General features: G+C 46.0%; 1 protein-coding gene across 1 annotated transcript; it reads right to left on the bottom strand.

Moving 5' to 3' along the window:
* Positions 1–6: 6 nt before the first annotated feature.
* On the bottom strand, positions 7–5,496 carry LOC102378354 (arylacetamide deacetylase-like 4). The gene is made up of 4 exons (XM_006018853.3): positions 5,257–5,496; positions 3,867–4,083; positions 2,256–2,319; positions 7–1,416 (listed from the first exon to the last, which is right to left on the bottom strand). The coding sequence occupies exons 1-4, from the start codon at positions 5,431–5,433 to the stop codon at positions 642–644; spliced, it is 1,233 nt and encodes a 410-aa protein (XP_006018915.1). The 5' UTR covers positions 5,434–5,496; the 3' UTR covers positions 7–641.
* Between the last annotated feature and the right edge of the window lie 7,967 nt (positions 5,497–13,463).

The raw sequence follows: 13,463 nt of genomic DNA, 5'->3' as shown, positions 1-13,463 counted from the left end.
TCACGCCACAGGGGGAGGGGGGGGTTGATCTGCCCCCCCACGCTCCTTTCCTACCCCCTCCCCTTCCACCACAACACAACACACTTACCAGCTACACTGAAAGCAGCGTGGTGGAGTGGGGTGGGGCAGGAAACGACCAGCTGATTCTAGACACATCTGCGCACCTTGGTGACTGCGCTGCACCGTGTAAAAGAGAACCCATACAGTGTACAAAAATAAAAGGTCACAATTAATTGACCATGAATAACTGAAACCATGCAAAAAAATAGCATGTAAATCAAGGCCCAACTGTATTTTGTAGGAAATATTGTCCTTCCTATAGAGCTGGAGGGATATACTTCTCTTGCAATTAAATTTTACAATGTGGTCACTAAAAGTTCTAATTTTCTAATAGATTCTGTAAATTTGCTTTATATGGACTTTCATAGGGAAAATCCAATAGAAGAAAGCAAGAGTAAATCTTTTAGCATGATTCTTTGCAAGGGAAGATTTTAGTTTCCCAGTAGAAGTGGAATTCAATTAAACTTGAATTGAGCCCACAAGAGGCCGAGTGATAAAATATTGCTAAATGGAAGAACAAACACTATGGGAACAAAGAAAATGACAAGATTTGGAAGCCTTTTAGAATAGTTACAGTATTATCATAAGCCTCTTAGGAAATTTATGATCTTGTCCAGTGCCTTTTTTCCAGCTGGAAATGAAAGTATGCCGTTATCAAACATGGAAATGACTCCATGGAATCCATCCTCAACATGGTACCAGGTCACTTGAACACCATTATCCTCCAGTCGCTTCTTATACAACAGCCCATCATCCCTAAGCACATCATACTCGCAGGTCAGGATGAAAGATTCAGGGAGCTGGCAGAAAATGGCATCTTCCGCTAAAAGCGGGGAAAAAGTTGGCTCACATATTCCCTTAACTTGCTCGTAAACTTCCTTTTTGCATTCAATGAACAACTGTGGCTTATAGCCTCTGACCTTGAATTCTTCAGGGATGTTGTCAAGACTCAACCATTTCCTGTACTTCAGTTTTATGTCCGCGGGAATATGGGTGCCCTCCAAGACATCTTCCAAAACCGATACGTCCCCATTCAGGCACAGCAAAGCAAAGAAAGGAACACGTTCTCGGAACAAAAGTGGCACCTTACAGTTTTGTAGGTATGATGGCAAATTAAAGTCCAATCCCTGGACAAATGGATAGATCAAGACCTGAGCACGAGGTTTAGGAAGGCCTGGCCTACTCATGAGTGCTTGGCTGACAAGAGCAGCAAGATGGCCTCCAGCACTGTCCCCAGCTATGATAATACGTGTGGGATCCACTCCATAGTCTTCTGTATTCCTCATAAAGTGTATGGCAGCTGTGAGACAGTCGTCAAACTGTGCAGGATACTTGTGCTCAGGTGCTAAACGATAGCTAGTATATCAAAGAAAGAGTTATTATAAAATTGAGAGACTTTATAATTGGCTCTTTATTTCTTACAATCGTCTTAATATTCAGCCCTCATGGGGGGGGGGTTGGTTTTCTGTTGGGTTTCTTTTTCTGTTCCTTTCCCACCTTAGCCCCAGACTCTCTCTGGGCTCTTGGCTAATTCGTTTAATCATTGTGTGCTTCAATGACCCATCTGCCCAATGGGAATGATAATACTTGTTCATATATTATTTTTACTTCTTTGCATATTTGTGGGGTTTGTCTTGTCCACTTCAATTGCATGGCTTTTGGGCAAGTGCAGTATCTTACTATGCAATTATGCAGAGACTATAAAAGTACGGAGCCAACATAAATTGATGCCTGAAAGTTATTCCACAATATAGAATACAAGATGAAAGATTTCTTATTCAAGCCAAAATCTCAAGGGCAGTTTGTCTAGCCAAGAACTGATTAAGAGGAGGAGTAGTTAACTCAGTATCTAACAAGTTTATAATAATTATTGGGGGAAGACAGAGAGATTCATGTTGTAGTAAAATGATCTTTATTACATTTGCTTTCTCCCCCCACTTTTATTTTTAAGTTCCAACAGATGTCCTTGCTGTGTTCTGATGCAAGAGCTTACTTTGGGCCCATTATGACCATCTCAGCACAAGAGTAAAGTAAAAAACTTTAAAATTCACTCAGCCTCAGTCTTTCTGAGTTACTGGAATGTAGAAATAATGTCTGAGAAAGGGGGTCTCCAAAACCAGTGCATCCCTTCAAAGTGCCTATCACATACATAGTGAACAACCTCCACATAATAGCACCGGGTAGGGTTCACTTACTCAACTGAAGCAACCACTGATTCACTTTCTCTGGCAATGTAACGGCACAGCTTTTCATGGGAATCTGAAAGAAAAATGTTTTTTTCTTGATGATTTGCTAGTGTCTTAAGGATTTCCAATTCCATGACCTATTTTCCCCAAGATTACAGTTTAAGAAAGAGGAAATTCTCTCCTTCCCCCATTCACTCTTAAATGCTGCCTTCCTTCATGCCCTATTAGTTCTTCTAGGCTGTCCTGATGCTTGATACAGCCAGTAAAGTTTGCCAAGTGCTCTCCTACAAAAAACATCTGATACAGAATCAGTGCAGCTAACCAGAAAAGTTAAACATCAGAGCATCTCCCAAATCTCAGGTGAAAGCCAAGCTCTGTTTTTGATGTTGAGGTTGGTAAAAGCATAGAGAAATCTTTTTAGAAATATCCATCTCAATTTTTCTGTTAAACACACGCAAGGTTGCCAACCCAAGCCATTTTTATTGATAATCTACAAACTTTTTACTGACAGGCAATATTTTTACTGACATACATTTTACATAATGTAAATTTAACCATTCTGCAAGGCCTTGGCCAGGGGATGGCTTCAAACTTAAGTGGTTGACACCAACCATAGTAAATAATTTTGGTTGTCAGTAAACTTTGCAAATTGGGTAATTGCAAATTACCAGTAACTTTTCCCCTTGGTTTGGCAACCCTGCTTGACTTCAGGAATGGTTTTACACTGTGCTGCCCCCCACCACAGAGGTCCCATTTTCACCCCCACACCTGATGCCCTGGATTGCATCCCAGACTATGTTGCCCTCCAAGGCTTACCCCCACTGGCCCCACCCCCTGTCCTAGCACAGACTCCCAAAGAAAGACTACTGTCTGTTGACCTGTGACCATGCAGCACAGGCATGGCAAGCTCATTGATTGCTTGGGGAAGGGAGGGGGCTGGAGCAGGGGCGGGAATGGGGCAGGGGGGTGGCAGGTGTTGCCAGCACTGTGGACTGGAGGTTGGTGGGGGAAATGTGAGTGAAGGGAAGGGAAGGTTTACTTTCCCATGCTACTGCTGCCACTGCTATAGCAGCATCACTTGGGTGGCAGCAGCCCGACTGCCCTCACCCCTGTTTCTCTTCCCCATCTCACCTACCTCTGTCTGAGTGTGAGGTCTATACAATCTTTCAGGCAAACCAGTCTTTCTTTTTCTCCTCTCGCCCCCCCCAACCCCAGTACATAAACATTAGTTGGCAATTCTGGTGCCCTCTCCTAGTTGGATCCCAGAGCTGGTGCCCCATTCCTCTACTGACCAGCCATGTTACAGGCCGGTACTGGAATGCAACAGCACATGTCTGGGGAGAGGGCGAGCTATATGGGCTACAAATCCCTGAGAAGATGCTTCCTACAGGGTGCTGCACTGCCACTCAGATATCTGGTGGCAGTGCTCTTCCCTGTCTAGCATTCAGCCTTGTTCAGAGACAGAGCTTCAATAAAGCTCCTGGTTGCTTAGTTTTTTATGGATGGTTCCATTTTCTTCTTTTTCTATGGACTTTGTAGAGAGGTGTTTTTCGCTTTTTTTTGTTTGTTACAACTGACTGTACATAAATTTACTGACAGTTGGCAATCTTGAATACATACCAAGGTCTCCAATTACCCAGCCACCACCATGAAAGAAAACAATTCCTCTTCTTTGGCCAGAAGATGATGCTCTAGGATGGTAAACCCTCACAGGCACCATCTCAAAATCTAGGTCTTTAATGAAGAGTTTTGGGTCCATCCCTGGTTTCTTTCCATATCTTATGTACCGGACAAAACTGAGTTGACTGCAGAGACCCATCCTCTCCAAAATCTTCCCCTAGTTAAAGTGAGACAACCAACAGGTGAGTGCAGGGAGACACCAGTCTTCTTAGCATATGGAAAACAGCTATACAGTATGCTCAGCTATGCTGTATTTTTTAATAATTGGTGTTCTTGAAGCAAAAATAATGGACTTGTATTAGGCACGAACATAATAGCAATAAAATAATACTGACAACCACATACTAGGTGCCAAATGACCGTTCTGGAAGCTGTGGGGGCCTACCTGCAGCATAGGCAGTGTCTGTAGAGGCACCTCCATGCACAGCTTTATCAAAGAGCTGTGGCACTTTCACCTCTGGTGAGCCAGACACCTTTGCAAGAGTGGAGCTAGATTCAGCCCTACCCTATTGCCTGGCTCTTAGACAATTGAAGGCTTCTCCTGCTGTCCTGAGGCAGTATTGCCAAATGTGTTGATTTCTCTCCTGTCTTCCAGTATGTATGTTTTTTCTTTAAGGTACGGCTTTTGATAGTTTATTGGTTTCAGAGATTCCTAGCAGTTATCTCCCTGGTTAGAGAAAGCTGGAAAAAAATGCCCACCCCCCCCTTTTTTTCTTCTTCTTATGTCTAGTGGTTTTTAAGCCAATACCATGATTCTTTTAGTGATCATTGGGTTCAATAAATATGGCCATTCAATGAACAACAGACTTTAACTGTAGAGCTGTAGGCAACCCCTGCAGACCCTTTTGTCTCTAACTAAGGAACTAGCTAGCTTCTCCATAACTGCGGCACTATCTCCCGATTCACAAGTCCCTCAGCCTCCTGCTAGGTAGTATCTCTAAATGATAATGTCTCTCACAACAATTGGAAGGGGTTGTGCATGTAATATTTTTAAGCCAGGGGGTTGGCATTATTTCAGCAACACTCTGTCTGTACATAAAATCCAGGCAGTCTGGCTGAATCAACCTGATGAAAGCCAGTCTGGCAGAACATACTGTGCAGAAACTTTATGAACACAAAACAAAATGGCTAGAAGCATAAAAGCAGGTTCCTGCCTTTACATCTAAGATAACGCATCTGTCAGGGTTCCTGTTTCAGACATTTGCATTGTGTTTAACATTTATGAATTCAACTAATTCCCCACCTTTCTCAAGCCCTTAAAAAAAGAGAGAGAGAAAAAAAGAAAAGAGAGAGAGAGAGAGAGAGAAAGGTTGAGGCAGGTTAAACTCACCAGGACAGCTGAACCCACTAGAAAACCGTGAATGATTCGGAGTTTTATAGGCTGATCCATTCCAGGGGGGATTTCTGTGTTGGAGATTTCAAACTGAATTGTCCCCAAAACCAGCAATATAAAAGAAGCAACGAACACTGCCAGTACCAACACAAGCAGTGTAAAAAGAAACTCCATTTTGCTTAGCAAGGGGCAAAGATCTGATTTTTCCTGAACTCTCCTGTGCCTCTCTGATGTATTGTTTCCTGTTCCTGTTAGACTCATGCACATGATCACTAGGAGGAATTTTTCTCCTCCCCTCTTACAGTTAATGTATGAACAAAGGCTCCTGGCTTCTATTACTAGAGAAACAGAATCTTTGCTCCTGAACTTTAATAAATCAATATCTTAAAACAGCCAGTATCCAAGCAGCTGTACCCATGACATGTTAGACACTGTTTGTGCTTCAAGCAAAAATAATGCTTTAATTTTTAATGTCTAAACACTAGGCAAGTTGCCACTAAACACCAGCTACGAGAAAGTAGAAATCACATGTGTATATTTAAGCTGCATTTAATTTCATATTAGTTGTGGGAAGGAGAAGCGATACAGAGCTGTGTGATCTGTGTGAGCACTTCAGTCTTACATCCACCAGAAGAGAGACAAAAAGTTTAAGGCTAATGTTCATAGGATGGTGCAGATAACCTGAAATGAAAGTTAGTGGTAAAGCCATTTACAAGAAAATGGAGAAACGCTGAATATGTTCTGCCTACGGACTGTATTCAGGTCCACTGCATTTGGATTACTGAGTGTTAGGGCATTGTTACACAGTAATTTTGGGTGGTTCCTAGAGATCATAATATGTAAAACTGGTTTTAAGCACTTATTAAGCAGCACCAAATTACACCACTTCAGAGCCAGCTTATCTCTGACCCCTGTTTCACTAAGGTGTGGTCACTCTAGGCTACATCTTGGTGTAAACACCCCACCCACCTTTCCTGCTGGACCAGATTGGGCCCAATGCCCCCCCATGCCCTCACAAGCAACCCAGATCCCTGCTCACTGCCCACCCCCCTTACTTACCTGTGGCTGCCTATGCTGTCTGTCCCAGGGGAACAGTCAGGGAAGGGTTAACCAGACTGCCTGGCCACTACCACCGCCACTGTCTGAGCCAGGCTCAGCCCAGAAAGAAGCAGCAGCCTGACAGTGGAAATGGCAGGAGCTAGCAAGGCAGGGTAACCTTTGCCTGCCTTCTCCCCTGAGACAGACAGTATAGGCCAGGGGTGGGCAAAATGCAGCCCAGGGGCTGGATGTGGCCTGCCAGGCCATTCTATCCAGCCCCCAGGGCCTCTAAAAAATTTAGAAAAATAATATTAATCTGCCCCTGGCTGCCTGTCACGTGGTCCTTAATGGCTTGCCAAAACTCAGTAAGTGGCCCTCTGCCCAAAATAATTGCCCATCCCTGGTGTAGGCAGTCACAAGTAATGGTGGTGGGGAGCCAGGGTGGGATGGGGGGATTCTAACCTTTCATATTCAGATACAAGATGCCTTACTCAGTGAATTGTTTGCAATCCCATTCTTTGGAAACAACAAATAAAACCCCTTAGGATCAAGGAGAAGTGGAATAAAGGAAGAGGCTCGTGAAACCATGCAAAATGAAAATATGGGTCTGTCAGAATCTCCCAGCAGAAGACAAGGGCTAACTCAGATATATGACTTGTTGTTTGCACAAATGAAATGATTGGGTGCCTTCACCATTACTGGAACCAAGAACTTTTGCAGGTGAGTGTTATCAGCCCCAGGCAACAGTGGATATGTTTTCACTGGCTCTTTGCTTTCGAAACTGATGCCAAAAAACACCTTGCTTACCTGCTCCTACTCTGGATGTTCCAAAAACCCAGAACTAGGATGGTGAGGACCCTCTGAGCTGCCCCCCAATGCCACTCTTGAGATCCTGAGAGTAGCAGTGCGGGCATCTCCTGGAGTTCTCACCGTCGCTGTTCCAGGCTTGGAGTATATTTACATCAACAGGTGGGTGAAGCTTATTTTTTGGTCCAAGTCTTGAGAACAGTGTAGACCCTGTATAGACATGGCCAGAGTCGGGCTTCTCTCCTTGGCCCCAGGGATCTTGAATTGTTTTCTGAACAGTAGGACAGCTTCTGCAGGATATGGAGAGTCCGTCACCCACATTCACCTATAGTTTGGCAGCAAGAGCACTTATTTGTCTTGGGAATCATGGGGCAAGGATTTGACCCATTTCTGGCAGAGAAGGGAACTGAACCCAAATCTTCTACTTTCTGCAAAAATGCTGTAACCGCTGGACTATCATTTAAAAGGTGAGCAGAACTGCTGCCACCTCCTCCTCCTCTTCTATTAATAGTTTAAAAGAAAGCAGTAGCCAGCAGCCACTGTATTTATTTTTACAGAATCCAATGCTGTTGCCAAATATTTGCTGTGCTCTTGAGAGTGCTTACTGACTCAAACCTGTCAGAGGACACAGGTGAAGGAATATATAGAGATGTTGTGAAGCACAGGCAACTGGTGGGGATGCCAGAGGGGGCATGTGCCCCCCCAAGATTGGCCCCCAACTCGACACTGCTCAGGACAGGGCAGCTTTTTTGCTGCGTGGGCCAGTAGCATGTTGGGGTCGGGGGGCACTAAGCTGTAGCACAAAAGTATAGGAGTGGATATGGGGCTTTTGGCCCATCCCTGGGCCCTCCCACAAATTGTGCCTGCCCTCCCAGACTCAGGAGGCACTAGTCACCCCTATTGTGAAGAGCTCTGATCCTGATCAGGCTGAGATGGGAGGGTGGTAATCCCTGTCAAGACTGAAATGTGTCAATAGGCTACTGTAGGTGCCTCATGTGTTGAAAGGATGTTGATTCATGGGGCATTTTTACACATGCTTTGGGATGTGGTACCAGGCACTTTAATTAGCAAGCTGAACTAATTTAAATTGTCCATGTGTCACGTGTATCAGCATCCCCACGCTGAAAAAATGGTAGCGGGGTGCTTTGAACTAAAGCTCATTGAACATATTTTATTTCAAAGCGACCCGTCACCATCTTTTCAGCGTGGGGACACTGATACACGTAACATGGAAGGCTTCCAGAGCACATCAATTTCTGTGCTCCAGCAGACTCGATTAATCGAGGCTGCTCCGATTCACTGGATTTCCAGCACATCAGAGCAGGCTCCCCATGTGTATAAGTGAGAGCCATGGGATTAGGCACCTCCAGGGTCAAAACTGATTTACTAGCTATAACTTTTCCTATGGAGATGATGGGGATTTGCCCACTTTTATTCTTATTTCAGTAAATCTGAAAACTTCTCTGCAGTGCCTCATGTATATACAATGATAACCATTAAATATCCTACCTTTACCAGTAGTATAGGTATCATAAAACAGCATCTGAGCTGTCAAATATAGTTCCTATTCCAAATAGATGAGTTTACGACAATGTGCTGCACTGTGTGCATCCCAGAAGCAGAGGAAAAATTATTTGAAAACAGAAAGAAAACTTCCCTTTAGGAACTAACACTAAAGAAAAGTGTACCATTTATTCTTATAGAGCACAAATTCAGAAAGTTTTAAAAGCAGTCAAGGGTTTGCTTTTTTTAAATCTCACAACTGAAAATGTGAAAGGAGAAAACTGCAGTCCCCATCCTGTTAAAATGGTCTTTGATCCAGACTTCAAGAGACAAGGTAAAAATTCACACAAAGAAATATAACATGGAAGTGCATTTTTACATAAGCTTTTTAGGAAGCTTACAGTGTCCATCCTCTTTTCTCCAAAGGAGAATGATAGCATTCCATGATCAACTAGCTGTAGGTCATACGAATGCTAATGCCTTCTAATGATTTCTGGTAGAGCAGTCCATCCTCCCAAAGGACATGTTACTCTAAAGCTTGTGTAACTACCTCATAGACTTCCTACAAATATGAAGTGATCAAATGAAGTTTGTAGCCTCTTGTCTTAAAAAGTTTAGGGATATTGTCTGCATTTATCTATTTTCCCAAACTTCAGTTGCATGCCCACAGGAACAAGGGACACTGGAATGACCTTTTCTGGAGAAGTCCATTTCCAGATACTGCAAAGAACTGGCTATCACATATTGCTGGAACAAGATAAGCACAGCCTGGTACGCATGCCAATAAGTGGCAATGGAGACATTTTCCCTGGCACGCCAGGAGACGTGCAAGGAAATTTAAAAAAAAAATAATTTTTTTAATTTGCTGCTCCAGGCTCTCCAGAGCAGCCACAGGTCCCAGTGCCACAGCAGGCACTGCAGGGGCAGAGTCAGGAGAACACAGGCAGGGATGCTGTCTGTTTTGCTGTCCCCAGGGCTGCATCCCCCAGCCTGGCCTGGCCTGGCCTGGCCTGGCCTAGGTTGGCCACCATAGAGGACATTCTGGTTTTCTGCTACTCTGTCTTCCATTGATACGAAACCCAACACTTTGATGTCCTCTGTTTTTCCCTTGAAGCCTGTAACAGGAGGGATGGCAGGGTCGCCGTGCTAGCCCTTGCCGCCTCCTCTACTGTGCTAAGCTTCGGACTTGCACCCTCCTATTCTCGCCCACCACGACTTTGATGATATGTGTTTTTATAGGGAGGCTACCTCTCCTCCACTTGGCCACAGTTCTCCTGCTCCGGGTGTCCTGCGTATCTAAGCCTTGCAGGCCTTCTCTGTACGCCACCCTTCTCACTGGGGCCTTCTCTGCAAGGTTGCCCTCTCCTGGGGCTCTCTGGGCCCACACTGGGGCCTTCTCTGCAAGGTTGCCCTCTCACCGGGCTGGGCTCTGGAGCTGGGGTCTGTACCCCCAAACTCCGTGCCCTCACTGGGGCTGGGGTCCTCACTTTACCGTGAGTCCCCTCTGAGGCCTCCTCCATCCCCTTATAGCCTCACCCAAACCACCGGTGTTAAACAAACTGCAACATAAACTCAAGCCTCTTGGCTACAACTTAAACCTAAACCACCTGGCAGTAACGACATTGCTCGGACATCTTGGAGCGGCTACGCTTTACCCTGCTAGCGGTACCCGCAGTCAGGCTTCTCCTCGCATCGCTGCTCCAGGAGCTTCTCTCTCTCTGGCTGCTGGCAGGGAGCCCCTTCTTTCTTGGTTGCCAGTAGGGAAAAACTGCCTGTGGCCTCAACTGCCCCCCTCATAAGAGCCAGGCCTTGCCCCTAATAGCCAGCTGATCGCTGGCAGGTGTGGGTCATTTGCTGCCTCCCATTGCCCCGGCAACCAGCACCTGCAGAGCCCTCCGGGCTCTCTCAGTAGCAGGCACCTTAGTGTCCTGCTACACAGCCCACCAGCCCCAGTCTTGGGCTTATATGTTCCCAGGGTGGTCAGCTGACCACCTGCAGGTGCCTGCTAATTACTCCATTAGCCTGTTGCCCTGGCAACCTGCAGCTGCTGCTTAGCCTGCACTGCTCCCTGGCTGAGCCGCTTTATCTTAAAGTAACAGGGAGCCCCAGGCTCTTTGTTACAGTATCCTTGCATTGAAATTGTCTGGCATTTTTCTTCATTGACTTGTCAGATAGATAATAGCAAAAATAGATTTGCTATTATTTAGTATTAATAGTTGCCTTTGGTATAATAGCTAAACTAATTGCTAACATTAAGGGAAGGGAGTGAATGAGTAAGAACTCAATATTAACCAGGAATATAATTCACTAGGCCATCACTCAATGTCTGGATAAGTGTTAATTAAGAGGAGATGGTTTAAATTACAGGAGCCACAAGAAAAGTGAACATTTGGGCAGGAATGAGACATAAGGCCTACTTATCAGAAGTTAAGTGTAATAAAGAGAAAGCACGTAGGTAGAGAAGAGATCAGGTGTATATGTGGCAGTCCTTTCTTAATACCATCACGTGCTTCCAACCCAGGAGCTGATTTGCCTACAGTAGACTGGTTAGCTGCAGAGAAATCAGGGTGATGAGCTTCCATGGCCACGTGCTTGTGAAAGGAAGCTCTTGTGGCAGTGTACTGCCTGCTGCCTCTGGGACCGCTTACAGAAGTACATTTTTTTCTCTCAATAAGGCCCCTGAAAGTGCTCTACAGCCATCGCATAACAAACATTCATGGCTGCAGAGCACTTTAAAAATGGCCAATCGCGTGAAAAATTAACCCTCATTAAACAGCCACTACTTTCATAGATTTCATAGACATCAGGGCTGGAAGGGACCTCGGAAGATCATCGAGTCCAGCCCCCCGCCCAAAGGGCAGGAAGTCAGCTGGGGTCATAGGATCCCAGCAAGATAAGCATCCAGTTTCATCTTGAAGGTGTTCAATGAAGGCGCTTGAACCACCTCCGGTGGCAGGCTGTTCCAGACCTTGGGGGCTCGGACAGTAAAGAAGTTCTTCCTTATGTCCAGCCTGAAACGATCTTGAAGTAGTTTGTGACCATTCGACCTCGTCATCCCTTGGGGCGCTCTGGTGAACAAACATTCCCCCAGATGCTGGTGGTCACCCCTGATAAACTTGTAGGTGGCCACCAGATCACCCCTGAGCCTGCGCTTTTCCAGGCTAAAGAGCCCCAGGGCTCTCAGCCTGTCATCGTAGGGTCTGCTTCCCTGACCTCTGATCATGCGCGTGGCTCTTCTCTCTCAAGCTTCTCCACATCCTTTTTGAATTGTGGAGCCCAAAATTGGACACAGTACTCCAGCTGTGGCCTCACTAAGGCCGAGTACAAGGGGAGAATGACGTCCCGGGATTTGCTTGAGAAGCACCTATGGATGCAAGCCAGCGTTTTGGTCGCTTTACTAGCCGCCGCATCGCATTGCAGGCTCATGTTCATCTTGTGGTCAATGATGACCCCCCAAGTCTCTTTCTTCCATAGTGCTAGCCAACATAGCACTGCCGAGCCTATAAGGATGCTGCGGGTTTTTTTTCCCAAGGTGGAGAACCTTGCATTTATCGGCGTTGAACACCATCAGATTCTCGTCCGCCCACTTGCTGAGCCTGTCCAGGTCAGCCTGGATAACCTGCCTGTCTTCTGGTGTGGATGCTTTGCCCCAAAGTTTGGTGTCATCGGCGAACTTGGCCAGTCCGCTTCTGACTCCAGTGTCCACATCATTAATGAAGATGTTGAACAGTATGGGTCCAAGGACAGAGCCTTGGGGGACCCCACTGGTCACAGGACACCACGAAGAGGCCCTAGAGCAAAGCACCTTAGGAAACCTGTGTACAGGTTAATTTAGGTTAGGGTAAGGGTTAGGAAACCTGTGTAAGGGTTAATTTAGAGTGATTCTGCCCACATCCCGTGCGGCTTTGCAGGGCTGGGCTGGGCAGGGGGAATGCAGTTTCTTCTACGGCTAGACCCTTTTCTAGGCACTCTCCCACAGCCTGAGGAGCCTGCAGAGCATGCTGTGAAGTGTGCAACAGCACCCCCAACTCCTGGCCTCGGCCAGTGGAAAGAGGATCCAATAGATCTCCAAACCACTGTTAAGGTCAATTGTACTGTATCTTTAAGCGCTTTGTGTAAAGTGCAAAAGTTACAGCATGGTTGGAAGTGCCCGGAAGGCACTTGTGTAAGCGCCCTATAACTTTTGGAGTTCGTGTCCCAGATGCAGCCAGCAGTATCCCACCATGTCCATTAACCTAAGAAGTCCTGCTGGACTTCTTAGACTTAGGTCCCCCACAATGGGACCCAGGTGCCAGGCTGGGCTTTCTTACACTAGGTGTAGGCCTGGCTCTTTGAACAAAGCAGGAATAAAAAGTGGTCACATTTTCCAAACCAAAAAAAGATTTCACTCTCACTACATGATGCAGACCCATGATCCTGTGTATCCTCTCTTCCATGCACGCAGGAGTACTGCATGCAATTCTAGGCGCCACAATTCAAGAGGGATGCGGATAACCTGGAGAGGGTCCAGAGAAGGGTCACTCGTATGGTTAAGGGCCTGCAGACCAAGCCCTACGACAAGAGACTAGAGAAACTGGACCTTTTCAGCCTCCGCAAGAGAAGGATGAAAGCTGACCTTGTGGCTGCCTATAAGTTCATCACGGGAGCACAGAAGGGAATTGGTGAGTATTTATTCACCAAGGCGCCCCTGGGGGTTACAAGAAATAATGGCCACAAGCTAGCAGAGAGCAGATTTAAACTAGATATTAGGAAGAACTTCTTCACAGTTCGAGTGGCCAGGGTCTGGAACGGGCTCCCAAGGGAGGTGGTGCTCTCCCCTACCCTGGGGGTCTTCAAGAGGAGGTTAGATAACCATC

Source organism: Alligator sinensis, unplaced genomic scaffold (assembly GCF_000455745.1).
Source record: "Alligator sinensis unplaced genomic scaffold, ASM45574v1 scaffold569_1, whole genome shotgun sequence".
NCBI lineage: Eukaryota > Metazoa > Chordata > Crocodylia > Alligatoridae > Alligator > Alligator sinensis.
The sequence above is the reverse complement of the archived record's forward strand: the minus strand, read 5'-3'. Positions and strand labels throughout refer to the sequence as shown.

Bases quoted from the DNA above. Each gene is read 5' to 3' on its own strand.
- LOC102378354 (XM_006018853.3), bottom strand. From the start codon at position 5,433: ATGGAGTTTCTTTTTACACTGCTTGTGTTGGTACTGGCAGTGTTCGTT. The intron at 2,320-3,866 runs GTATGTATTCAA...TTTTTCTTTCAG, and splicing joins CTGGGTAATTGGAGACCTTG to ATTCCCATGAAAAGCTGTGC. The intron at 1,417-2,255 runs GTAAGTGAACCC...TTGATATACTAG, and splicing joins TCAGTGGTTGCTTCAGTTGA to CTATCGTTTAGCACCTGAGC.